Source organism: Motacilla alba, chromosome 5, assembly GCF_015832195.1.
Source record: "Motacilla alba alba isolate MOTALB_02 chromosome 5, Motacilla_alba_V1.0_pri, whole genome shotgun sequence".
NCBI classification, from domain to species: domain Eukaryota; kingdom Metazoa; phylum Chordata; class Aves; order Passeriformes; family Motacillidae; genus Motacilla; species Motacilla alba.
Genome location: NC_052020.1, coordinates 9,064,500 through 9,087,103, shown reverse-complemented (window position 1 = coordinate 9,087,103; position 22,604 = coordinate 9,064,500). Strand labels below are relative to the sequence as shown.

General features: G+C 58.7%; 3 protein-coding genes across 5 annotated transcripts; 1 reads left to right on the top strand and 2 right to left on the bottom strand.

Moving 5' to 3' along the window:
• Nucleotides 1-4: 4 nt before the first annotated feature.
• VPS51 (VPS51 subunit of GARP complex) lies at nucleotides 5-5,848 on the bottom strand. Its single transcript, XM_038138215.1, has 10 exons — nucleotides 5,586-5,848; nucleotides 4,769-4,898; nucleotides 3,820-3,966; nucleotides 3,446-3,662; nucleotides 2,575-3,304; nucleotides 2,200-2,418; nucleotides 1,687-1,908; nucleotides 1,403-1,524; nucleotides 875-962; nucleotides 5-540 (listed from the first exon to the last, which is right to left on the bottom strand). Exons 1-10 carry the CDS (start codon nucleotides 5,796-5,798, stop codon nucleotides 280-282), a joined length of 2,349 nt encoding a protein of 782 aa, XP_037994143.1. The 5' UTR covers nucleotides 5,799-5,848; the 3' UTR covers nucleotides 5-279.
• A 420-nt stretch (nucleotides 5,849-6,268) lies between these two features.
• On the bottom strand, nucleotides 6,269-9,686 carry BET1L (Bet1 golgi vesicular membrane trafficking protein like). 2 transcript variants are annotated; one of them, XM_038138278.1, is made up of 4 exons: nucleotides 9,521-9,686; nucleotides 8,771-8,862; nucleotides 8,031-8,087; nucleotides 6,269-7,793 (listed from the first exon to the last, which is right to left on the bottom strand). In XM_038138278.1, the coding sequence occupies exons 1-4, from the start codon at nucleotides 9,537-9,539 to the stop codon at nucleotides 7,626-7,628; spliced, it is 336 nt and encodes a 111-aa protein (XP_037994206.1). In that variant the 5' UTR covers nucleotides 9,540-9,686; the 3' UTR covers nucleotides 6,269-7,625. The 2 variants fall into 2 exon arrangements, with proteins under 2 accessions (XP_037994206.1, XP_037994205.1); XM_038138277.1 differs by lacking the exon at nucleotides 9,521-9,686 and having other exon boundaries at nucleotides 7,477-7,793; nucleotides 8,771-9,505.
• On the top strand, nucleotides 9,574-22,006 carry RIC8A (RIC8 guanine nucleotide exchange factor A). 2 transcript variants are annotated; one of them, XM_038138230.1, is made up of 11 exons: nucleotides 9,574-9,715; nucleotides 11,137-11,310; nucleotides 13,928-13,975; nucleotides 16,006-16,620; nucleotides 16,961-17,055; nucleotides 17,841-17,991; nucleotides 18,597-18,692; nucleotides 18,832-18,976; nucleotides 19,288-19,432; nucleotides 20,078-20,197; nucleotides 20,944-22,006. In XM_038138230.1, the coding sequence occupies exons 2-11, from the start codon at nucleotides 11,227-11,229 to the stop codon at nucleotides 21,062-21,064; spliced, it is 1,620 nt and encodes a 539-aa protein (XP_037994158.1). In that variant the 5' UTR covers nucleotides 9,574-9,715; nucleotides 11,137-11,226; the 3' UTR covers nucleotides 21,065-22,006. The 2 variants fall into 2 exon arrangements, with proteins under 2 accessions (XP_037994158.1, XP_037994159.1); XM_038138231.1 differs by lacking the exon at nucleotides 9,574-9,715 and adding an exon at nucleotides 10,491-11,053.
• Nucleotides 22,007-22,604: the final 598 nt, after the last annotated feature.

Sequence of the window (22,604 nt, the reverse complement as noted above, 5' to 3'; positions counted from 1 at the left end):
CCAATTCAACTCACACATAATTTATTAGTGACAAAGGGGCTGTCTCCAGGCACAAGGGGATGTCACCAGGCTGGGGGGATGACACTGTGTCACTGGGCTGGGGAAGCAATGGGGAAAGGGGGTTTGAACAACATGGTGTAACCCAGTATGGGGACGAGGTCTCCTCATGTTGGGAAGGACACACAAAGCGTCCTGATGTATGTGCGGGGACTCACAGGGCCCAGGTCTGTCCCCAGCGGTGTAACGGGCCCCACGTGCGGCACGGCCCTGTCCCCGATCCTACCCGCGCTCGCAGATGAGCTCGACGACGCTGTGCTCCATGGGGACGGGGTCGAGGCAGCGGTGGGCGGCGCTGGCGGCCACCTCGTCCAGCAGCCCCTGCACCACGCGCTCGTCGGAGGCGAAGCGCCACAGGTAGAGCTGCAGGTAGTGCCCGTCCACCTGCACCTGCTGCAGCCCGAAGCGCCCCAGCGTGCGCAGCCGCACGCACTCCAGCAGCGTCTTCAGGCTGATCTTGATGATCCCCGTCAGCACTGACACCTGTGGGAGGGGACAGCGGGGACGGGTGGCACGCGGGCGCGGGGATGGTGTCCACAAGGGATGTAGGGACCCTTGTCCTGGCTGCCACTCCCCAGGGGGAACTCCTGAGCACAGGGACATGTGGCACATGGACACCCTTGGCCTGGTCGCTGCAGTGATCCCACTCCTCCCGTCAGAGTCCTAGGGCAGGGGACACCAGGGACACCCTTGTCCTGGACATCAGCTCCCAGGGACCCCCTGAGCCCTGACACCAAGGATATGTGCCAATGGGAAGGTGGGCAGTTTGGGACCTCAGGGGATGTTTAGGGACATGGTGGTGTCCCCATGACCTCACCTTGTTAAACTCAACAGGGCTGAAGATGTCAATGCGCTCAGAGAAAAGCTTCTGGATGTTGCTGAGCAGGTGGGTGTCCATGGGGGCACTGAGGACATGGACACAGGGACAGTCAGGGACTTGACAGAGCCAGGGATGTGGGGATAGGGACACAGGGACCATTAGGGGCCACGGAGAGGGTGAGAGGATGCAGGGATGATTTTGGGGACAGAAAGGCAGGGGAATGTGAGGATGGTCCCAGGACATGGAGGGACAAGACAACTGAGGGACACAAGGATGATGGGGATCACCAGGGGATTCTGGGACAGTTGTAAGGAACACAGGGATTGTTGGGACAAACAGGGATCATCATTAGGACAATCTGGGGATATGGGGACAGCTAATGTCTAAGACAGCCCGGGACAATCTGGGATCATGAAGAGGATGACAGGGAAGATGCAGTGGATACTCAAGGAGTGACAGGGAGCCCGGGGGTGCCAGGGTGGCCCAGGCAGTGACACAGGGTGACCCAGGGGTGGCGGGGCTGACCTGGGGGTGTAGCTGGGGGCATAGCGGCCGGGTGCCCGCGAGCTGCTGTAGACGGAGAAGGCGCGCCGGCTGGAATCGCTGCTCTGCGCCCGCCTCACCCCCTCCTCGAAGAGCTGCCCCACCTGTGGGTGGCACCACACCCTCAGCACCCACAGCCCCCTCCTGCGACCCGCCAAACCACCCCGCATCCCTCAAAGTCTTTGCCAGCCTCCCACACCCTTCCCGAGTCCCCAGAGGGCCACACGGGGACCTTGGGCAACCCCTCGGCCCCGGTGTCAGCCGACCTGGACGTCGATGGCGGTGATGTCCTCCACCACGCGCTTCATGACGGCGCGCACGTTGCGCGGCTCAACGGTGCCCAGCCAGTCGCGCGTCTCGACGCTCTTGCGCAGCATCTGCGCCACGGCCGCGCCCTGCACCTGCACGTAGTGGTCCAGCAGCCGCTGCGCCGCCGCCCGCGCCTCCGCGCACAGCGCCGGCCCCGGCGTCACCGCCGGCCCCGAGTCCTGGGGACACACACAGGCAGCATCAGCCCCGCACCTCCTCTGCTGCACTGCCACCCCCGGGAACAGGAGGGGCACGGGGACACGTGGAGATGTCTCCCCTCCCTGTGACTCTACATCTGATGTCCTGTGGGCACAGGGACATCGGGGACAGGTGGGACATTCTGCCTGAAGCAGCATCACTGCCCCTCTTACAGGTCCTTGGGGCTTCAGGGGCTCTTGAGGCCAGGCAGAACCTCCCTGAAAATCCCTCGGGGACAGGCAGGATCGCCTCAGGACCATTCAGAGGCTCACCTGGGGTGGGAACTGCTCATCAGTGAGGGTGAGGATGTAGCCGATGGTGGAGTTCTCATAGTCCAGGCAGAGGCGGGCGAGGAGCAGCAGCAGGGCTGGGGGGGCAGCGGGAGCTCCCCGCTCAGCCGGGCCATCAGCGTAGCCACGGGCGGTGCGGCACAGCCAGCGCACGAAGGCCACCACCAGTCCCTCACGCACGGCTGTCACGCAGAACTCCCCCTGCGCCACAAACGGCGGGGCGGGTCACACCCCAAAACTGCCCTGTACGGGCTCCAAACTGCCCTGTGCCACCCACAGATTGCTCCAGTGACCCCCAAAATGCCCCTAGCCCCCTCGGCCTCTGCCCCCAAAGCGCCCCACCCCGTGTTACCCCACCTTGAAGTAGGGCAGGCTGGCGAAGGCCACGTCCCTGGCGGTGAAGAGCTGCACGTAGGCCAGCACGGCCTTGAGCTGGCCCAGCACGGAGGCGGCCAGCGTGGCCAGCAGGTCGGGCAGGCCGGGCCCCTCTTTGCCGGGGGGCCGAGGGGCAGCCAGCGCCTGGCGCACGTCACCCAGGCAGCCCAAGAAGAAGGTCTGCAGGGCGCGCAGGTAGCGGTCGACGCGCTCGCGGGCGGCCCGGGCCACCAGCGCGGCGGCCGCGTCGGCGCCGGCGGGCAGCAGCTCGAGCAGCGCGCGCAGCCGGCGGTGGAAGCGGTCGAGCGCCCGCACCAGCAGGGACGTGTCGCCCAGGCCGCGCTCCAGCGCCAGCCGCCGCTCCAGCAGCGCGAAGTAGCGGGCGGCCAGCGCGGCGGCAAAGGGCTCCAGGCGCCCCGCGTCCCCGCCGAAGAGCGCGCGGTACGAGCCGGCCAGCTGGCACAGCGTGCCCACGAAGGCCGAGCTGCCGCGGTCCACGAAGTCCAGGATGTCGGAGGCGGGCGGCGGCGGCGTGGTGGCCGTGCCCGAGGGGTCGGCTGCGGGCAGCTCGGCCTCCAGCGCCGCCAGCTCGGCCTCGAGGCGCGCGCCCGCCTGGCTCAGGAACTCCTCGCTCAGCTCCTCGGCCGGCTCCTCCAGCTGCAGCAGCATCTCCACGCACTCCGTGAGCTCCTTGGGGTCCAGCGTCTCCTCCCTGGTGGCCGGGAGGGCCCGGGATTAACGGTGGCACGGCAGAAAACAGGGAATAAGCAACAGAAGTCATCGGTAGGCTCCGGAGCGAACACCCCCAAACCCTCATTTCCCAGCGCCGCCACAGGCAGGCTCCAGAACGCACCGGAGGCGCGTGCGGAGGCGCTGGGCCAGCTCGGCCATGATGGCGTGGCTCTCGTCCTCGATGGCGCGGAAGGAGGGCAGGTGCCGGTAGTGGCGCAGCACGGCGCGGGCGCGGGCGTGGCAGCGCAGGGCCCGCGCCGGCTCCGTGCCCGCCCAGCGCCGCAGCCGCCCCGGCACCTCCACCAGCGCCTGCAGCTTCCGCAGCAGCGCCTGCACCCCTGCAGGGACACGGCGTCAGCGGCGGGGACGCGACGGGGCCATCTGCTGGGTCTGCCCCCATGGGGGACAGCCACCCTGCGGATCTGCCCCTCTGCCCCACCGGATTCACCCCAATACATCTCCCCGGGCGTGCCCCCGCGTGGCCCCGCTCCGTACCGGCCAGCTGGGCGCCGCGGCGGTGCCGGTCCTGCAGCGCGGCGCTGACGCGGGCGCTCGAGGCGCTGATGGCCGCCATGTTGGCCGCCAGGTCGTCCATCTCTGCCTCCATGTGCCGGAAATCCACCTTCATCTTCCGGATGGTGTCTGGGGGACACGAGCCAAGGGCTGAGTCCCTCGGGTGCCCGGGAGCCACCCCCAGCCCGCCCAGGATTAACACACCACAGCCAGAACCCCCCAGAGGAGGCTGGTTACTGCCCTGGCTGTCCCTGGGCTCCAGAGGGAACCACCACACGCCCCAGGGCAGCTTCCCAGTGCTGCCAGAGGGAACACCCCCAAATCCCCATTTCCCAGTGCTGCCATCAGCAGATTTCAGAGTGAACACCCCCAAATTCCCATTTTCCATCGCTACCATCAGCAGGCTCCAGAGTGAACATTCCCAAACTCCCACTCCCCAGTGCTGCCACCAGTAGGCTCCAGAGTGAACATTCCCAAACTCCCACTCCCCAGTGCTGCCACCAGTAGGCTCCAGAGTGAACATTCCCAAATCCCCATTTCCCATCACTGCCACCAGCAGGCTCCAGAGTGAACATTCCCAAATCCCCATTTCCCATCACTGTCACCAGTAGGCTCCAGAGTGAACACCCCCAAATCCCCATTTCCCATCACTGCCACCAGCAGGCTCCAGAGTGAACACCCCCAAATCCCCATTTCCCATCACCGCCACCAGTAGGCTCCAGAGTGAACATTCCCAAATCCCCATTTCCCATCACTCCCACCAGCAGGCTCCAGAGTGGACACCCCCAAATCCCCATTTCCCAGTGCTCCAGAGTGAACACCCCCAAATCTCCTTTGTGCTATCGCTGCCATCAGCAGGCTCCGCAGCGAACCCTTCCAAACCCCAATTTCCCAGTGCTGCCATCAGTGGGGTCCAGAAGGAGCAGCTCACCAGTGGCAGAGATGAACTTGTTGTAGTTCTCGTAGAGCAGGGTCTGCATGTCGCTGTCCAGGGCGCGGATCTCCCGGCTCAGCGCGGCCTCGCGGGCCAGGAGCTGCCCCAGGGGACACTCGCTGCGCACCTGAGGGGACAACGGATGCGCGTCTGCCCCTGGATCCCTCAACTGCCCCCTCTGGAGCCCCCTCTGGAGATCAGCTGCCCTCCACAGTACGTCTGAGACCCTCTCCTGCCCTGCAGGATCCCTGCCTGCCCCCTCTGGATTCCTCCTGGAATATGGAAGTGTTCCCCAGGAGCCTCCTCTGCCCTGCAAGATCCCTGGGTGCCCCCTCTGGATTCCTCCCGGGATATGGAAGTGTCCCCCAGGAGCCTCCCCTGCCCTGCAGGATCCCTGCCTGCCCCCTCTGGATTCCTCCCGAGATACGGAAGCGTTCCCCAGGAGCCTCTCCTGCCCTGCAGGATCCCTGACTGTCGCCCCTGGATTCCTCCCGGGATATGGAAGCGTTCCCCAGGAGCCTCCTCTGCCTTCCAGGGCTGCCCCGGCACAGTGCTAACTGCGGGTGAGCACCTCAGCACCGTTCCCACACGGAACCAGTGTCCCCAGGGAAGCATATCCACAAGGGGCTTGAGCAGGCTCTTTCTGGGGTCCCCTCAGAGCCCCGAAGGCTCTGGGGACCCTGCGGTCCCTCCCCCGCCAGGCTCGGGGCCACCCATCGAGACCCCTCGAGACGCGGCCCCGCGGGGACCTCCCGGGGCCCCTCGGGGCGCTCGCCAAGGTGGGGGTGCCCGCGGGAGGGGTCTCCGTGCCCACCTTGGTCATGAACACCTCCGGGTCGAAGTGGGGCCCGTTGATGTCCGTAGGGTCCGGGGCCGCCTCGGCCGCCTCGGCGGTGGACGGGCCATAGTAGCGCTGCAGCGGCCCGTGGGGACGCCGCCACCCGCCGCCCCCGGTGCTCCCGCCGGCGGCCTCGGGGCTGCCTGCGGCCCCGCTCCCGGCCCCGCTCCCCGCTGCCGCCGCCGCCATCGCGCCGCCGCTTCCGCCCCAGCAGCCGCTTCCGGCCTGTCCCTTACGCCACTTCCGGTGCGACGCCCGGTTGCCATGGAGACGGGGGGTCCGGACATGGCGGGGCCCAGTTACCGGGGCCTAGGGCGGCTGCCACGGGGACGGAGCCGGCGCGGCCCGTGTCCTGCTGCGCCATGGGGACAACGACTGCCGCGAGGACGCAGACATGGACCCTCGAGGGGTGAGCGGCCGCTGGCACCCCCAACCCTGGGCCCGCGTCTCTCACCGTCCCTTTTCACCACTGTCCACCCGTCCGCAGGCCTCCCCAGTGTCCCTATGAGTCCCCAGTGCCTCCTGGGGACCTCCATCCCACCCGAAGGTCTCGCTCCAGCCCAGGGGTGGCTCCGGGTGACACTGGAATTGGGCTGTGAGGCCACAGGTACATCCAGGTGATCGACCTTGCACTTAGCACAAGGAACAAACATCTGGGCTAAAAGGTCTAAAATCAGCTTTATTTACAGCAGAAAAGGCAAAAGAAACCCTGCCAGGGTGAGGGCCGGGCTGCTCTAGGGCCCTTTTGTTGGGAGTCACCTGCTCCAGGAATCACAGGCCACCGATTCTTCCCAAGGGAAAGAGCCCAGAGCTGCCACGTTGCACCAGGAAAGCAGGAAGAGCCAGAGGAAGTTCCTGCTGCCTACTTTTTCCTTGCCCTTCCCGCACTTTTTTTCCCAAACGTGGAAAAGAGCACACCTAATCCAGCCAGGGTGTGTTTTGTGAGCAGTTTGGTACGTGGGACAACATTCCCTTCATAGCCGTGGACCCGAGTCAGCCCATGGGCAAAGGAATTCCCAGTGGCACAGGGAGAAAGCAAAGGAACACCCAGCCATCCATCCATGAGGAGGCTTTGCAGGAGAGTCTAAATCAGAGGAGGAGGAATGGCTGAGCCCTGGCTGTTACAGGAAGAGAGAAGGGAATAAGCAAGGTGCCTTTTGTACCTTCTAAATGCATAAACAAATCAGCAAACCCCTCCTTGACTGCCCCCACTCCTGACAGCACTGCGAGGGGAATTCCACCTCACCTCAACCTCTGCTTTATTGGCGCTACGTCTCCCCAAAGTGCTCTAAAACCAGGGTGGCACAGTAACCACAACTAACCGGACCTTCTGCCACCACATTTCTTTACCCTGATTGAGTAACTTAACTTGCACACGTGTGGGAAGGTTCTGGAAGGTCCCACACATGTGCAAATCCATGTGGTTATGGACTGTGGCCCTCCCTTCCCGCAGGGTCCAGCCCAGTTTGCCCACAAGGACGATAAAGAAAACCAAGCCAGGATTCAATGAAAGTCCTGCTCCCCTGCATCTCTTCCCTGCCACAGTCTGAGAGTATCCAGGCCCAGATCCATTGCTAATTCCAGCCGAAAGCAGCACGGCACAGATTTCCTTTCAGCCCAGGGAAATGGAGAGTGGCCACACGGAATGTAAGTCACACATTGGTACTCCCAAATCCCGTAAGTCAGCATCCTAAATCCTACAGCTCGCAGAGCTCAGCTGCGTTACAGAGTATCCACAAATCCCTGGATTTGTTAGTTCCTGGTGTTCATTGAGCGAGGCGGTGTGCCCTTAGAACAGGATGTGGACAAGGCAGGAGGTCACGGCCACATCCACGACCCCAAAATCCCGTTAGACATGAAGATCCCTTTGGAGCCAAACTCCTTTTGGAAGAGCTGGGCCCAGCCGGAGCGACGAGGAGCCGGAGGGAGGAAAAGTCACTGGGAAGGTGGAGGTGTGGCTGGAGGCTCCTCTGGAAAACGCGTGGGGTGTGGCCTGTGCCACCTCCCCGGCAGGGCTCAGGTCCCCGCCCGGGACACCAGGTAGTAGAGGATGAAGAAGATGAGGACGAGCGCCGCGGACACGGCGAGGAGCAGCCGGCGGTTGTCGCGGCCGGAGCGCGCCATGCCGGAGAAGCGCTTCACGCTGCCCGTCAGCAGCCCTGTCACGCTCAGGAAATCCGAGTCCTGGCGGGGAAAGGACACCTTGGAGGTGGTGCAGAATCACGGAACTTCCCGAGGGAACATCCCCAGTTGGAGGGACTCACAAGGATGAGCCAGTCCAGCTCCAAGCCCTGCACAGGACACCCCAACAATCCCGGTGCTGTTTAGGACTTCTCCCTTAAGGGCTTTTGCTGTCCCACCTCTCATCCCAACTCCCTGATTTGCTCAGAAAGCTCCGTGTCCCGTCTCCCAGGTCCTTACCATGCCATCCAGGTAGCGGTTCTGTTCCTCGGCATCCTTGTCAATATCCAGAGCCAGCTGCAGGGTGAGGCAGGAAATGGGCATTAATGAGCTTTTAATGTGTCCAGAGAACCTCTAAAATCCGAAATGCAAATTATTTAAACGAGCTGCTGCTTTCCCAGCTCCAACAGACTCACAGGGGCTTGGCTGGTGCAGGAACAAGGAAAATGGCATTTCCCTGTCAGGCAGGTGAACTTTTCCAGCTCTGAAAATAAAGCCTGACTGTCTAAATCTGCCAGCTAGAGAGGGGAGTTTAAACCCGGGGACACAATGGCAGGAATTCAGCCTGCCCTTTTACACAGTGAGTCATCGACTTCTTTCATGGTTTTACTAAACTTTTAATAATAATTTAGAGCTTGAAGCTCTAAATCAAAGTGTTTGATGTTAATAGGAGCAAACCAGCTTTAAGAACAGCTACACACAGACACAGGCATTTTCCAAAATTAATCTACCTGCCTTTTTTTCATGAATTTTTCCCCAAGGAGGTGAGCTTAGCAACACCCCTGTGTTCAGGTTGGACAGGGCTTGGAGCAACCTGGTCTAGTGAAAGGTGCCCCTGCCCGTGGGGAGAGGTGAGACTGGATGAGCCTTAAGATCCTTTCCAACCCACACCTTTCCATGGTTCTGTGATCCCCTGCGGGACCCCCAGGTAATCAGAGCCCGTCCTTCCCTTCAACACCTGCTGTGACCTCGGCACTCACCGACTTCAGCCTGGTGACCTTGCTGGCCAGGCTGTCAGCCATCCGCTTGTTCTCCACATCCAGCAGGTCCTCCATGGCGCTCGGACTCTGCCCTGGGGAGAAGAGCAGGGCGCACACATCGTCCCTGCCCCGCCACGGCACAGCCCTGCTCCCGTCACAGCCCCTCCTCGCAGGGTTTGCTCCTAAACCTGACCGAAACACCACAGACTCCCCCCAAACAGGCCAGGGCAAGAACCCAGACTCGCACCCTGAATTGCCACCATGGCCCAGCAGCAGCTGTGCTGCCATGGCCAGTGACATCCAGGGGGGAGATTTGGGGTGACACGCGGCAAACCCGGGCCCCTTTGCCCCTCGGCCGTGTTGGGGTGTCTCGGCATTGCCCCCCATTGTGGGGCAGGGGGAGTCTGGGGGGGCGATTAGGAGTTCCGGGGCAATTAGAGGCTATGGGGGCAGCTGGGGGCTCAAAGGGGCACTTAGGGTTTATGGGGGGCGCTTAGGGGTTCAAGGGGACAATTACGGGTTAAGGGGGGCAATTAGGGGTTGGGGGGGGCAGCCCAGGACCCCAAAAGGTGCCCAAGTAGGCAATAGGGCTTGCGGGGGGGGTGGTTTCCCGGGCTATAGGCGAGAAATCGGGGCACTGCAAGAGGCCCCGTGGGATTCAGCGGGATCGGGAGTTCCTCGTCCTTCTGACCCCCTCCAGCCCCTTCCGCCCCCCAGTCCTGTCCCTGTCGCTGTCCCTTGTCCCCTCACCTCGGCCCCGCTCCGCCATGGCTGCCCCGGCCCGTCCCGCCCCGCCGGGCGGAGCCGCCACGACATGTCCGCCCGCTCTTCCTCCTTCTCCTCCTCCTCCTCCTCCTTCCCCCCCCGGCGCCGGGACCCTCGGGCCGCTCGCCCGGGCCGGGGTGGAAGGGCTGGAAGTGCCCCCCGAGGGATCCCGGGCTCCAGGTACGGCCAGCGCCCTGCCCGGGCACAGGGGCGGGACAGGGGGCCGGGGGAGAAAACAGCGGCTTGGGGACAAAAAACGGGGGGGATTGGGGACAAAAATGGGGTTTTGGGGACGAGGATAGGGGTCTGGGGGCAAAAAGAAGTTTTGGGGAAATAATTTGGGGTTTGGGGAGAAAAAGTGGAGGTTTTGGGGAAAAAATAGGGGCTTGGGACAAAAAATAGAGGTTTTGGGGGGGAAAATAGGTGCTTGGGATAAAAATAGAGGTTTGGGGGGGAAAGTAGGGGTTTAGGGATATAAACGGGGTTATGGGGACAAAAAAGGGGGTTTGGAATTTACCGAAATGGTGGGGGAAGGAGGTGGCAGTGTGAGGAAGCAGTAGGAGTATGGAAATGGGGGTATGCCCAATGGTCCATTGGTTCATGTCATCCCCCCAAAGGCAGAGGTGAACCCCTGCATCCCTGTGCATGGGGATGCTGTGTCCTTGCCCCGGGCCAGCCCAGCCTCCTGTCTCCGCGGCTTTTTGCCTTCCAAAATGCACGATCTGCCTCTTTTGGTCCCCCCAAAGCCCCTCTGGGGGTGCGTGCAGGAGGGGACAGCCCGTGTGATTCCCAAACCCCCGCGGCCCTGGGCCTGGGATCTCGGTTTGTTGAGCTTGGTGTGACCGGCTCAGCCCCATCCTCATGGCAACACGGAAGCCGAACACATGTCCGAGCCCAAATCTGCTGGATTTCCCCCCAGTGCGAGTCACGTCCCAGCACCGTGGGCTCCGTGAGCCGCTAAACCGGTGCCGCGTCCAAAATAATCCCGCGGAGCTGCGCATCTGCCGGCTGGCAGTGTCGCCGGGGACATCCTCTCCGGGGGGCGACCGGCTCCGGACGCGCCTTTTGGCTGCGCCTGCAGGGACCGGCCATAATCCAAGCCGCCACCGAACCCTCCCCGCTCTGCTTCCCACCGCCTGCCAAGGTAGCTCCGCCTGCAGCCGGAGGATGCTCTCCCGCCCGGCTGCCTCGCCGCTCCATCCCTTGTCACTCCACGGGAGCGTTTCTGGCTTTATTTGTTATTTTCCCCCCTGTGCGGCAGCAGAAATCAGGGCAGGCGGGGAGGAGGAGGAGGAGGAGGAGGCAGGGAGCTATTTCAGGGAGCTGCTGTTATCTGCTCCACGTTAATCCCCAGCTGGTGGGGGGAAGGTTTTCCCTGAGTGCTTTCCTGGGAGGGCATATATTAAACATTGAAAAGCAAAGCGAGGAAGAAGAGGATTAGCAGGAGAGAGAGAGAGGAAGCTGGCTGCTGGCTTTGCTCGAGTGATCCATCTGCTCCACTTTTATGGATACAGCAGCGTGAGCAATATCACTTGGGATTTTTTTTGTGTGGCGTTTTTTCCCTCCTTGCTCTCTCCACCCCTTTCTCTCTTCCCTCTCAGAGGTCTGTGTGCCCAGCTGCTTTTCCATCACCCTGGAAATCCCCTTGCTCCCCTTCCTCTGGGCTGTGCCGTAGCTGAGCTGTTGCGATAATGGAGCTCCGGGCTGTGGTATCCACGCTGGAAAGCGGGGAGCAGGACACGGTTCTCAAGGTGCTCCAGGTCTACAACCAAGAGGTGAGTGAGCATCAACGCTTCCCTCAGCTCAGGGACTCCTAAAAAATTATTATCCAGATCCCAAGTAAAGCCTGGCCAGGAAATAAGAGTCGGGGTGAGGACTGAGTAGGAGGAGCTTTTACGTTAAGGCAGTTTTGGAGGTGCTGAGAGAGTCCAGGGAGGAGCTGCAGGTGAAAGGATGTTGGGATTTGCAAGTCAAAAGATGGTTGGAGGTGACTGCTGGGATCTCGTGTGGGCACGGCTCTGAAAGCAGTAAATAATGAATGTAGAATATCAAACCCCAACGATCTGGAAGCAGAGATGGGAACATTTCTAGCCTTAAAGTAGGAGAAGATTATCCGTGGTGGTAAATCTCAGCTTGGAGAGAGGAGACTGAGGGGAGACCTCAGCTGTTTACAGCTTCCTCCTGAGGGGCAGCGGAGGGGCAGCTCCAATCTCTGCTCTCTGTCCGGTGACAGGACCCAAGGGAGCAGCTGGAGAGGTTTAGGTTGGATATCAGGAAAAGGTTCTTCCCCCAGAGGGTGGTTGGGCACTGAGCAGGCTTCCCAGGGAGTGGGCACAGCCTCAAGGCTGCCGGAGCTCAAGGAGGGTTTGGACAACACTCTCAGCATAGGGTGGGATTGTTGTGGTGTCTGCACAGGGCCAGGAACTGGACTGAATGGATTATGTGGGTTCCTTCCAGCTCAGGATATTCCATGGCTCTGTGAAATCCTGTTCGAAACAGACTCTGGTTGTCAGGGAAATTTCCTTCAGAGGTTTCCCCTGAGAGGGGCTGGCCCTGTGGATCACTCTGACTCACTCTGCACCAGGCTGGAGTAGGTGGAAGCCAGCAGGGAAAACCTGAGGAATATTTTGCAAGAGAGTGTGTGTGTGAGAGAGAGAGAGTGTGTGGAACTATTCCCAACAGTCGGATTTGGAATGGGGAGATACTGGCCAAGAAGGAGCGGGTGTCTGTTAAGGACAGCACTGAGGATTAACAGCACCAGCAGCAGGTGGAGCACCAGCATCTTCGGGGTGCAAACAGTGTCTGTGTGTCCCCAGACCGCAATATTTCCTGTTGGATTCCCCCAGCTGGGTCCTTCCTGGGGTATCAAGCATAGGGAACTGCGAGCACAGGGTTTGCTGGCCCGTCTGGAGGAAATGGAGCAGTCAAAGAGGATTATGAAACTGCAGATAAACCTGGCACAGCCTGGCATTGCTTCTGCTGCAAGGCTGATGGTTCTGTATGCTTTTCCTGCAGATTTGTTTTAAGTCACTGTTGTGCACGCAGTTTTTGCTTGCTGGGAATATACTACAGCTAAAACAAAACCCCAGATGTGGCCAAAATATCCCCAAAATGGGATACAGCCTGAAAAGAGGATGTGCTGAGGGTAGAACAAGCAGCGTGCTTGTGGAACACAGCAGTGCCAGGACTGAGCCATCAGCTCCTGGTGGTGTGGATGGATCAGCTCATGGAGATCACACACAGCCTGGCTGGAGCACACCTGTCCTGCCCCCACACCTAGGGCTGCTCTGGGCACTGTGTGCATCTCTGCTTCCAGGCTGGACAGAACCCTGGACACATAATCAGTGTTTTATGGATTTTAAATATTTTTGTTCTCCAAGCTGGATCAAATGCTCTCTTGGTATGAACACGGATTGCCTCAGTGACTGGGAGGTGCTGCTTCTCCCCAGGTACCTGTGATCTCAGGTGACCTTATTGCTCTCTACAGCTCCCTGAAGGGAGGCTGCAGACAGGTGGGGGTCGGTCTCTTCCACCGGGCAGCAACGGGCAGAACAAGAGGACACAGTCTCAAGCTACGCCAGGGAAGGGATAGGTTGGATATTAGGAAAAAGTTTTTCACTGAAAGAATAATAAAGTACTGGAATGCTCTTCCCAGGGAGGTGGTAGAATCACCATCTCTGGATGTGTTTAAAAAAAGACTGGACATGGCACCTGGTGCTATAGCCTCGTTGAGGTGTTAGGGCATAGGTTGGACTCGATGATCTTAGAGGTCCCTTCCAACCTCATTATTCTGTGATTCTGTGATTCTGTTATTCTGTGATCTCCAGTTCCATGGGAGCAGGTTTGGTCAGGAAGGAGACTGGCAGTGAAGACCAAACAAAATAGCTAGAGAAACACAGTGAATGGAGATCAGGAGTGTTTGTTAGCATAGGGACAGGATGAAGTCTGGGGATTAAGTTCCTTGTGTTTAAAGAACAACCTGGATAACCACAGGGATCCATTCCCATGTACCAAGGAGACAGGACTTCTTTGGGTGAGGAAAAGGAATAATAAATATCAAGAGGAGATGTGTAGGCACAGCTCAGTGGTATCAGTGAGCAGGGGAATTACCAGCTCTTATAGGATATTGGGATTGGGATGAATACCCACTGTGCTGCTGCAGTATTTAAACTAAATCCATCTGTCCGTTTGAACTAAATCCAGCTGGCCTGTGGCATTCCACTGGTGCTGTGGATCCAGGGGTGATGCTCATGATGTGGGGGGAACTGTCAGGAGAGGGTGTGTTTGCTGTTGCAGCATGTTTTGGACCCGCTGCTTTCCAGCTGAAGGGCTCTGCTCTGGTCCAGTGGAGTTTTAACCTATTCCTCTTTCTGATTGATTTTGTTTTTCCAGAAATCTCAGTGCTTCATCTTCGAGGATGAGGAGCGAGAGGAGAGGAAGGTAGGCACATGCTGCTTGCTTTCCTCCTCTGGTCAGTGTGTAAATCTGCTGCTTTGTAGTCATGTCCAGCTGGGCTTGGCAAGCAGCTCCCACAGAAGAAATGAGAGTTTTCCATTAACTTGGTTAGGGAATTGTGTGCATGGAGTGTCTGGCTCTGTTTTTTCCATCAGTAGTTGGTGGTTTTGGATAAAGGTCAGCATCCATCCCGCACTAGCAATGGTTCCATGATCCATTTAGTCCCAGCCATGGATGTGATCCCTGGTGCCTCTGGACAGAGATCACAGCAGTGCTGGCTCTGGGGGTGGGTGAGGGGCTCCACTGGGAGCCAGCAGTAGGATTTGCCAGGAGCTGTGTATTAGCAAATCCTTTGAGCTGGTGTAATCTGGCACTTGGAGGGAAGGACACTCTGCCTGCTCATTCCTGCTCCTGCCTGGCTGTTCTGCCATAAAAATGACTGTTTTCCCTGGGTTATTTTCCAGCTGGCTCGGTTCTGTGGTCAGTTCACTGGTGGATGGTGCCAATGCCTGTTAGCACAGCAAGTGCAGGCCAGGCGACCTGGGAGGAGAGCAGGACCTCCTTTGGCTGTGCCAGGGCCAGCTGCTGCCACATGGAGCGTTCCAGGCACAGCCTGAAGCATGGGACTGATCTGAGAGTGGGATCTGATGAGATCTGAGCTCTTTGCCTTGCACTGACCTGCTGTTTGAGCTGGGACAGTCACAGGACGTGGCTTCAGGCACAGTGTCCCACTTTTGGGGTGTCTGCCATGAAATATGAGATGAACATCACCACTAGTTCCTGGTGCTTGGGTGTTCAGATGGTTCAGCTTCAGGCACACACCCTGAGATCCTTTTCCCCTGAGCCAGCCCGAGGCTTTGGTAGCTGGGACTGTATCTGAGACTTTGTCTCCCTGTAAAGGAAAAGAGGAACAGCTGTACTTCATCATTTCCCCAGGATTTGAGTGTGGGGCACACCGTGAGCCTCATGCTAAGGACTGAAGTTCAGTTTTTCTTAATTCCTTCCCTCAGTAGTTTCATTTTGTGAGGGGGGAGTCAGGTAGGATATCAGCAGGAATTTCTTCATGGAAAGGGTGGTCAGGCTTTGAAGAGGCTGCCCAGGGGGGTGGTGTAGCCATCATCCATCTCTGGAGGTATTCAAGGAATGACAGTTCCATGCTCTGGTCTGGTTGTGAAGGTGCTGATTGGTCACAGGTTGGAATTGATGGTCTTAGAGGTCTTTTCCAACCTAGATGATTGTGATTAATGATTCCAACCTTAATGATTCTGTGATAATTTCAAAGTGTAACCAATGGGGCTGTTTAGCCAGTTACAAACCTCATTTTTGGGGTTCTTTCACTCTTGTAACATCACAGAAAGACCCGTGCTCTGAGCTGTGTTGTGTTTGAGGTCTGGTGGGCTCCCCCAGCGGTTTGTATGGGTTATTGGTGTGATGTGAAGTGTTGTCACACGTGGTTCAGCCTGAGCTGCCCATGTCTGTGAGGCTTTACCTGTGCTCTTGTGCTGCTCCGTTCCCCATGAGCTTTGCAGCTCCCGTGAATTGTGTTAGTGGGGCTCTGCCAGTCTGTACCCATGGAAGATCTGGGCCAGTAGGTCTCCAGACAACAGTGAAATTAAGGAGATGCTGCTTATTTGAATCTCCTGAGGTCTCTTCACCTCTTTTCCCAAGGCATCAGGTGCTCTCCCCACCTCCCTTGGGTCCTGTGTCCCTCCCTTGGGCAGTGGGCAGGTCGGTCCTGTCAGCCTGAACCATCCTCACCGGGGCAGAGCTACAACACTGACCTGTTTGTGCTCTCCCTTTGCACCCAACACCCTCTGCAAGATATTTTTTCTTGGTTGTTCTTGCCCAAACTGGTCAGGATCAATGCCAGAGCCAGGCACTTCCTGAGCGCCGCCAAGTGCACACCTGAGCAAGCCCAGATGACACTGCTGTTGTCCAGGGCAGAGCATGCCAGGGCCGTAGGGAGCTCTGGGAAGTGTCAGTATCCAAGGCATTGCTTGTTTCCAACTGCACAGAAAATGGCCCAGCTGCTGATCAAGTTCTTGGAGAGGGAGCTGCAGCCATCCTGCCAGGTCACCTGCCTGGAGAGCATCCGCATCCTGTCCCGGGACAAGCACTGCCTGGACCCTTTCACCACCAAGGAAGGCCTGAAGACCCTCTCCAGGCACGCCGGCATCGATTACTCCGAGGAGCTCATCCGGGAGATCCCAGACTTGGATGTAATCCTGGAATCCCTGAAATGCCTGTGCAACATCGTGTTCAGCAGCGCCATGGCGCAGGAGCTGACGGCAGAGGGGCGGCTGGTGGTGGGGCTGGCGCGGCGCATCAAGCTCTACAACGAGCGGAGTCTTCCTCACGACATCAAGTTCTTCGACCTGCGCCTGCTGTTCCTGCTGACGGCCCTCAGGGTGGACATCCGGCAGCAGCTCGCCCAGGAGCTCCGGGGAATCAGCCTCATGACGGACACCCTGGAGCTGACCCTCGGGGTCAAGTGGTTGGACCCCTACGAAGTTGCCACCGAGGAGGGACTTCTCCCACCTTTGCCTCGGCAGGAGACAGAGCGAGCCATGGAGATCCTCAAAGTGCTCTTCAACATCACCTTTGATTCCAGCAAGAGGGAGGTGGACGAGGTGAGCTCCTTGGTCCCGTGGCATTCGCGTGTCTCCAGGCTCTGTCTTTGCAGCTTTTCTCCTCCCTTGCGGTTTCTCATGTCCCAGACTGGTCCTTGTGCACCCTCAGGGTGGTCAGGGACTCGGGTGTCCTTAGGGCACTGCCTCTGTTGAGTGCAGTATTATCCCTTACTTTGCCTGTGCTTTTAGCATTCCCAAATGGAGAACTGAGAGTCTGCTTTCCCTGGAACACCCTGCAGTCCATGATCAGGCTGCTGGAGGTGGGAATAGGCTGCAGGCTCTGGGATGTGTGGGATGCCCTTTGCTGACCAAGGTGTTCCTTTCTCCATGCTGGGGCCAGGAAGATGCTGCTTTGTACAGGCACTTGGGTGCCCTCCTGCGCCACTGCCTCATGATCTCTGCCGACGGCGAGGACCGCACCGAGGAGTTCCACAGGTCTGTGTTGGGAGGAGCTTCACCTGGAGCTTCACCAGCTCCCCCAGGCACATCCTGCCTGGCCTTGGGTGATTGGGAGGGACCCTGCTGATCAGCAGTTTTTGGGTTTAGCCTGGGGATCCCTCATGCTGCTGGAACTCAGAAACATCCTTTCCTGCCCTGGGAATGCCATGTGGGAGTGCCGTGGCCTCCTGACCGCTGAGATCTTGTTCCATGTTCTGTGTCAGGCTGTCCCAGTGGTGACATCCACCTCAGTGGGCAACTGGCCAGAGAAGAAGTGTGCTGCTTTAAAGCATCCATGAGATGGCCTTAATTAGTCTTAAGCCATGCTGAGAAAGTGGCTGTGTCATGTTGCCAAGCATTATTGGTGCAGAGGTTTCAGCTTGGAGCAGGTGACACCACGCTGTCCCCAAGAATACAAAGCTGGGGGGATCCCAAGCACTGCTGATGTGGAACATCAGGATTAGGAGTTACACAGGAGACTCCAGAGACAGACCTTGGACCACCCAGATTGGTCCTGCTTGGCTCTGTGTCAAGACCTGTGGGTTCTCAGGTGTCACTGAAGTATCTTTGGACTCTCAGCATATAGTTAGCTACCCAAAAAGCATCTTAAGTTATCCCCTTCCAGTGGTGCGAGGAGCTTGAGATGCTCCAGGAAAACTTGGATCGCAGGGTCCTCACACCTGCAAGTTAATGACGGGCCTTTATTTCTGCAGAGCTGAAGAACTTCTGTGAGCAAAGCTCCATCTCTGTGTGTTCAGTTCTCTTCTCTTTCACATGTGCAGCCACACAGTCAACCTGCTGGGTAACCTGCCCCTGAAGTGTCTGGATGTGCTCCTGACTCCCAAAGTGCGGCCGGGCTCGCTGGAGTACATGGGCGTCAACATGGACGCGGTCAGCATCCTCCTGGACTTCCTGGAGCGGCGCCTGGACAGGGTGGGTGGTGGGGCTGCTTCTGCCCACGGGTCCAGGGCACCTTTCCCTCAGCCTGGAAGAGCCTGGTGGGAGCAGCACGCTTGGTTTGAAGTTAACCCTTTGTAGGAGGGACAGCTTTTGGCAGAGCCGGAGTTGGTGGCACTAAACATCCCTGTACTGGGAAGGTGACTGCTATTGCTTTGGGGGCTGCAGGCAGTGAGATGAGTGGAACAGTGGATGATTAGCTGATAATTAACGGAGTTACAGACAAATGAGCCCTGTTTCACTCAGCAGTGATTCAGTGAGCAGTTCTGGAAACCTGAGTTTGTGTTGTTTTTAAGCTGAGTACAGTTTTCAGCCTCTGGAGTTGTTCCAAAGGGCCTCTAGATTTTAACACTGCACTTCTCTGCCCTGGATGCCCTGCCCAAATATTTCTGGCACTGCCTGTGCCCCAGCAGATGGTGTGGGGAGGAAGGAGGCACTGAATGCCTGTGGCAGAGGTTGGGAAGCTCCTTGTCCATCCATCTCCCTGATGGTCTGTGCTCGTGTTCTCCAGCATGAGCCAGACAAGCTGAGCTCAGCATGACTGACTCCATGTGCTGCTCCTTCTGGGGATGTTCCTGCAGGGCCACAAGCTGAAGGAGAGCTTGACCCCTGTGCTGAACCTGCTGACGGAGAGTGCCCGAGTCCACCGGCAGACCAGGAAGTTCCTGAAGGCCAGGGTATGCTGTGCTCAGCCCCACGTTCAGGGGTGCTGCCCTGAGGGGAGGAGAGCCCTTCTTGTGGCCACCCCCCAGACACCTCTGCTGTGGGTGGCTTTGGTAGCCACAGCGACCTGTCACCCTCGCTGCGGCCCTGCAGGTGCTGCCGCCGCTGCGGGACGTGCGGAACCGGCCGGAGGTGGGCAATTCCCTGCGGAACAAGCTGGTGAGGCTCATGACGCACATCGACACCGACGTCAAGCACTGCGCCGCCGAGTTCCTCTTCGTGCTCTGCAAGGAGAGCGGTGAGTCCTGGGGGGCTTCCACAGGGAGACCCTGAGATGGGGACCCTCTGCAGGGCTGCTGCCTTCTCTAAGGGCAGGAGAAAGACATAATGTCTCTCAGGCCAGCGGTGAGGGACAGGCTGTGCTGCAGGACACCCCAGCACCCTGCACACAGCCTGGCCCACGTTCACCTCCCACACATGGACCTTGCTCCCTGTCAGCACCTCTGCGTCTCCATGGCCTGGAGACATGGCAAAACCGTGCTGCTGGGGTTGGTGGGAGCACGGGGCTGGAGGCAGGAGGGGAGCACACTCTGTCCCTTCTCCCGGCAGTGTCCCGGTTTGTGAAGTACACGGGCTACGGGAACGCCGCGGGCCTGCTGGCGGCACGGGGCCTCATGGCCGGCGGCCGGGAAGAGGGGGAGTACTCGGAGGATGAAGACACGGACACAGAGGAGTACAAAGAGGCAAAGCCCAAGTAAAGAGATCCACTCCCCCTCTAGAGCTCCCCTTCTCCTCCCTCTCCTGCTTTATTCCTCTTCATCCATCTTCATGTGCCTGCTGCCATCTCCCTGTTCTGCTCTTCACGTGCAGCATGGGTGGAAGTGCCCATTGTTCCTATCCCTCTCCAGAGCTCAGTATTGCTACACCCAGCTGGTTTTGGTTCCCCTTTTTCCCTTCCCTCTGTTTATTTTTCTCTTCCCTCCCTCTCTCTTTTTTTTTTTCCTCTCTCCCTTCCTCTGCAGTGGGTGGTATCTTGAGGGTGGGGGATCCAGGCCAGTGCCCACCCATGCAGTGTCCCTGCAGGTTGGGTTTGTTGGGATTGTCTCCATGAGCTTTTATCTCCTGCCTTGTGGAGAGGGAGGAAATGTCACCTGCCCTCATGTACCTCATTTCCAGTGGCACTGTGGCATTGGCAGGAGGAAAGGGAGTTGTTTGTAAGGATGTAGGTCAGAATCCCTAGTAGCACTGTGATGGCACTTGGGGCTCAGGGCACGAGCAGCAGTGACAGCCAGTCCTACTATGCCATTCCTCTGCTCCATGAGGCTCAGAAGGATTCTAAACAGCCCTTTGTCACCTGCTGTCCCCCTCCTGAGCCCTGGCCTCCCTGCTCTCTGTGCAGCATCAACCCTGTGACGGGACGTGTGGAGGAGAAGCTGCCCAACCCCATGGAAGGGATGACAGAGGAGCAGAAGGAGCATGAAGCCATGAAATTGGTCAACATGTTTGATAAGTTGTCCAGGTACTGGCATGTGGTGTGTGTCAGGGGGTACATCTGCCACAAACCTTCCTTTGGCTCTGTTCCCAAGGCCTGGAGGGTTCTAGGAGCAGGAGTGGCAGGGGACATGTGGGGAAACTCTTCCCTCAGCATGGCTCCGTGACATGCAAGGGAAGCACTGCCAGCTCCTCCAGCTTTGGCATGATGGGACACTGCGGAATTCCTTGCTGTGCCTGCGCCGTTCCCAAGCACCTGCTGCTCTCTAGGTTTGTCCAGGTGCTTGGGAAGGACAGCAGCCTCTGTCCCGGCAATGCAGCTCAGGGGGAAGCAGCATTTTGGGGACAGACAGCAGGGACAGATGGCAGCCAGTGCCACCAGCCACTTTCCCTGTTGGAGTGCTTTCTCCTGACCCACAGGAGCCCAGCTGAGTTCAGGCTTTCAAGAGTAGGAGGGAAGTAAGTCCATCCTATGTTGGAGGGAAAGGAACATGGACACCAGTGTTAGCTTTCCTCTGGGAATCCTGAACCACACAGAACAGGACTCTAGGAAGGAGCCTATTCCAGGAAATAGGATTGTGCTTCCAGGCCATTGCTTCACTATGCTGGAAGTTTTAGAGCTGGCACTGTCCCCTCTTCTCAGAAGGGATCTTTAGTGGTGCCAGGGGTATTCCAGACCATTTCCACAAGCCCCACCTTGCTGCTGTATTCCTGGTTTGTTCCCATGCTGTGCTGCAGCTCTGCCTTACCTTTCCCCTCTGCCCCTGGCTGCAGGGAGAAGGTGATCCAGCCCATGGGCATCACTCCGAGCGGCAACCTGGCGCCCATGGAGAACGCCATCCGCAACATCGCCGACGAGCGCTCGTCCTCCGACTCGGACCTGGGGCTGGACTGAGGCAGCTCCCGCCCCAGCCACGGAGAGCCGGGCTCCCGCCGCTCTCCCTCGGAACTGGTGCTGCACCCAGGGGCTGGCCCTGTGCCAGGACTCTCCCTGTGGGATCTGGATCCAGCCTGGACCTCTCACAGCCCACCACATGGAACACCTGCCTCCTTCCCAGCTCCGTAGCCGCCTCTCCTTCCAGAGGTCTCCGTGACCTGGCTCCACCTCGGTCTCTCCTGTCAGCAGCCTTGAGGATTTCACACTCCAAATTGCTTCCAGGACTCTCCAGTAGGATTTTTGATTTTTAAATACGTGCTGTTTGGGAAGAAGGGTCAGGGGGAGGCTCTTCCTGCCACTTTGCCAGGGTTCAGTGATCCACGGAGCCTCCTGTGGCTGTGTGTGTGCCCGGCCCCACAGTGGGGGCTGCTCCCCAGGAATGCCGTGGGAAGGGGGGCTGCCAGAGAGGGGTGTGGGCCTCCAGTGGGAATGGGATCTGCAGGGCATGGTGCAGGTGGCTGTATCCATGTCTGTGCACACCCAGAATGTGTGGGTGAGCAGAGCAGAGCCGGTGAGGCCTTGGAAGCTTTCGACATTCCATTGGCCGCAGGAGAGAGCGCGCGAGCAGCTGCCGGGAACACTCCGATGTCCCTTCCCTGGCACTGGGCACTGTCCCTGTCACCACCCAGCTGGGTTTGGGCATTCGCCTCTCCCCACCTCCTGCTTTCCAGACAAAAGGCCAATACCTGTGCTCTGTCCTTGGCTCATCCTTGCTGTCCCCAGGTCGCTGTGTCCCCCAGGGGCTGCTGTCGGGCCTGGTGTAGATTTGTCTTTATTTTTATTCCTGTTTTCTTTGGAAAGAAAATCTTCTCATTTGTCTCATGTATTCGAGTTCCCAAACCTCCCGTCACGAGTAGGAATGCACAAGTGATGCTAGAATAAAGCCAGCCTGACACGTGGGAGTGTGGCAGTGGTTCCTCCCCGCAAGGAAATCCCTGTGGCAGAGCATCCCAGGTATTCTGCCCATGTGTCCTTAGGAGCTGGGGGTGCTCCTGAGCACCCTAACCCTAACCCTGAGCATGGTGTAGGAGGTGAAGAGCTGGAGGGATGCTTTGCTCGGTTTTCCAGTTTCCACTGCTGAGGCCCCTCGAGTGTTGTGTCCAGCTCTGGGCCCCTCATGGCAGGAGGATATTGAGGGGCTGAAGTATGCCCAAGGGAGGGAACGGAGCTGGGGAAGGGTCTGGAGCACGAGGAGCTGCGGGAGCTGAAATGGAGGCTCAGGGGGGACCTTCTGCCTCTCCACAACTCCCTGACAGGAGGGTGCAGCTCCCAGGGATCAAGGGATGGGACAAGAGGAAATGACCTCAAGCTCTGCCAGGGCTGGTTCAGGTTGAACACCAGTAAGAATTTCCTCATGGAAAGGGCTGCCCAGGGAAGTGGTGGAGTCCCTATCCCTGGAAGTGTCCAGGGAAGGCCTGAACGTGGCAGTCAGTGCTCTAGGCTGGTGACAAGGTGGGGATCAGTCACAGGTTGGACTCAGTGATTTTGTAGGTCATCC

What these genes read in the sequence shown, in the direction of transcription:
- VPS51 (XM_038138215.1), bottom strand. Translation starts at nt 5,798, where the DNA reads ATGGCGGCGGCGGCAGCGGGGAGCGGGGCCGGGAGCGGGGCCGCAGGC. An exon ending in TCACCGCCATCGACGTCCAG is followed by an intron (nt 1,525 to 1,686) that starts GTCGGCTGACAC and finishes TGCCACCCACAG; the next exon opens with GTGGGGCAGCTCTTCGAGGA. An exon ending in GCCCCCAGCTACACCCCCAG is followed by an intron (nt 963 to 1,402) that starts GTCAGCCCCGCC and finishes CCATGTCCTCAG; the next exon opens with TGCCCCCATGGACACCCACC.
- BET1L (XM_038138277.1), bottom strand. Translation starts at nt 9,157, where the DNA reads ATGGGGGGCAATGCCGAGACACCCCAACACGGCCGAGGGGCAAAGGGG. An exon ending in AGGTCACCAGGCTGAAGTCG is followed by an intron (nt 8,088 to 8,770) that starts GTGAGTGCCGAG and finishes CTCACCCTGCAG; the next exon opens with CTGGCTCTGGATATTGACAA. An exon ending in ACCGCTACCTGGATGGCATG is followed by an intron (nt 7,794 to 8,030) that starts GTAAGGACCTGG and finishes TTTCCCCGCCAG; the next exon opens with GACTCGGATTTCCTGAGCGT.
- RIC8A (XM_038138230.1), top strand. Translation starts at nt 11,227, where the DNA reads ATGGAGCTCCGGGCTGTGGTATCCACGCTGGAAAGCGGGGAGCAGGAC. An exon ending in TGGAGCGGCGCCTGGACAGG is followed by an intron (nt 17,992 to 18,596) that starts GTGGGTGGTGGG and finishes ATGTTCCTGCAG; the next exon opens with GGCCACAAGCTGAAGGAGAG. An exon ending in CGTGCTCTGCAAGGAGAGCG is followed by an intron (nt 18,977 to 19,287) that starts GTGAGTCCTGGG and finishes TTCTCCCGGCAG; the next exon opens with TGTCCCGGTTTGTGAAGTAC.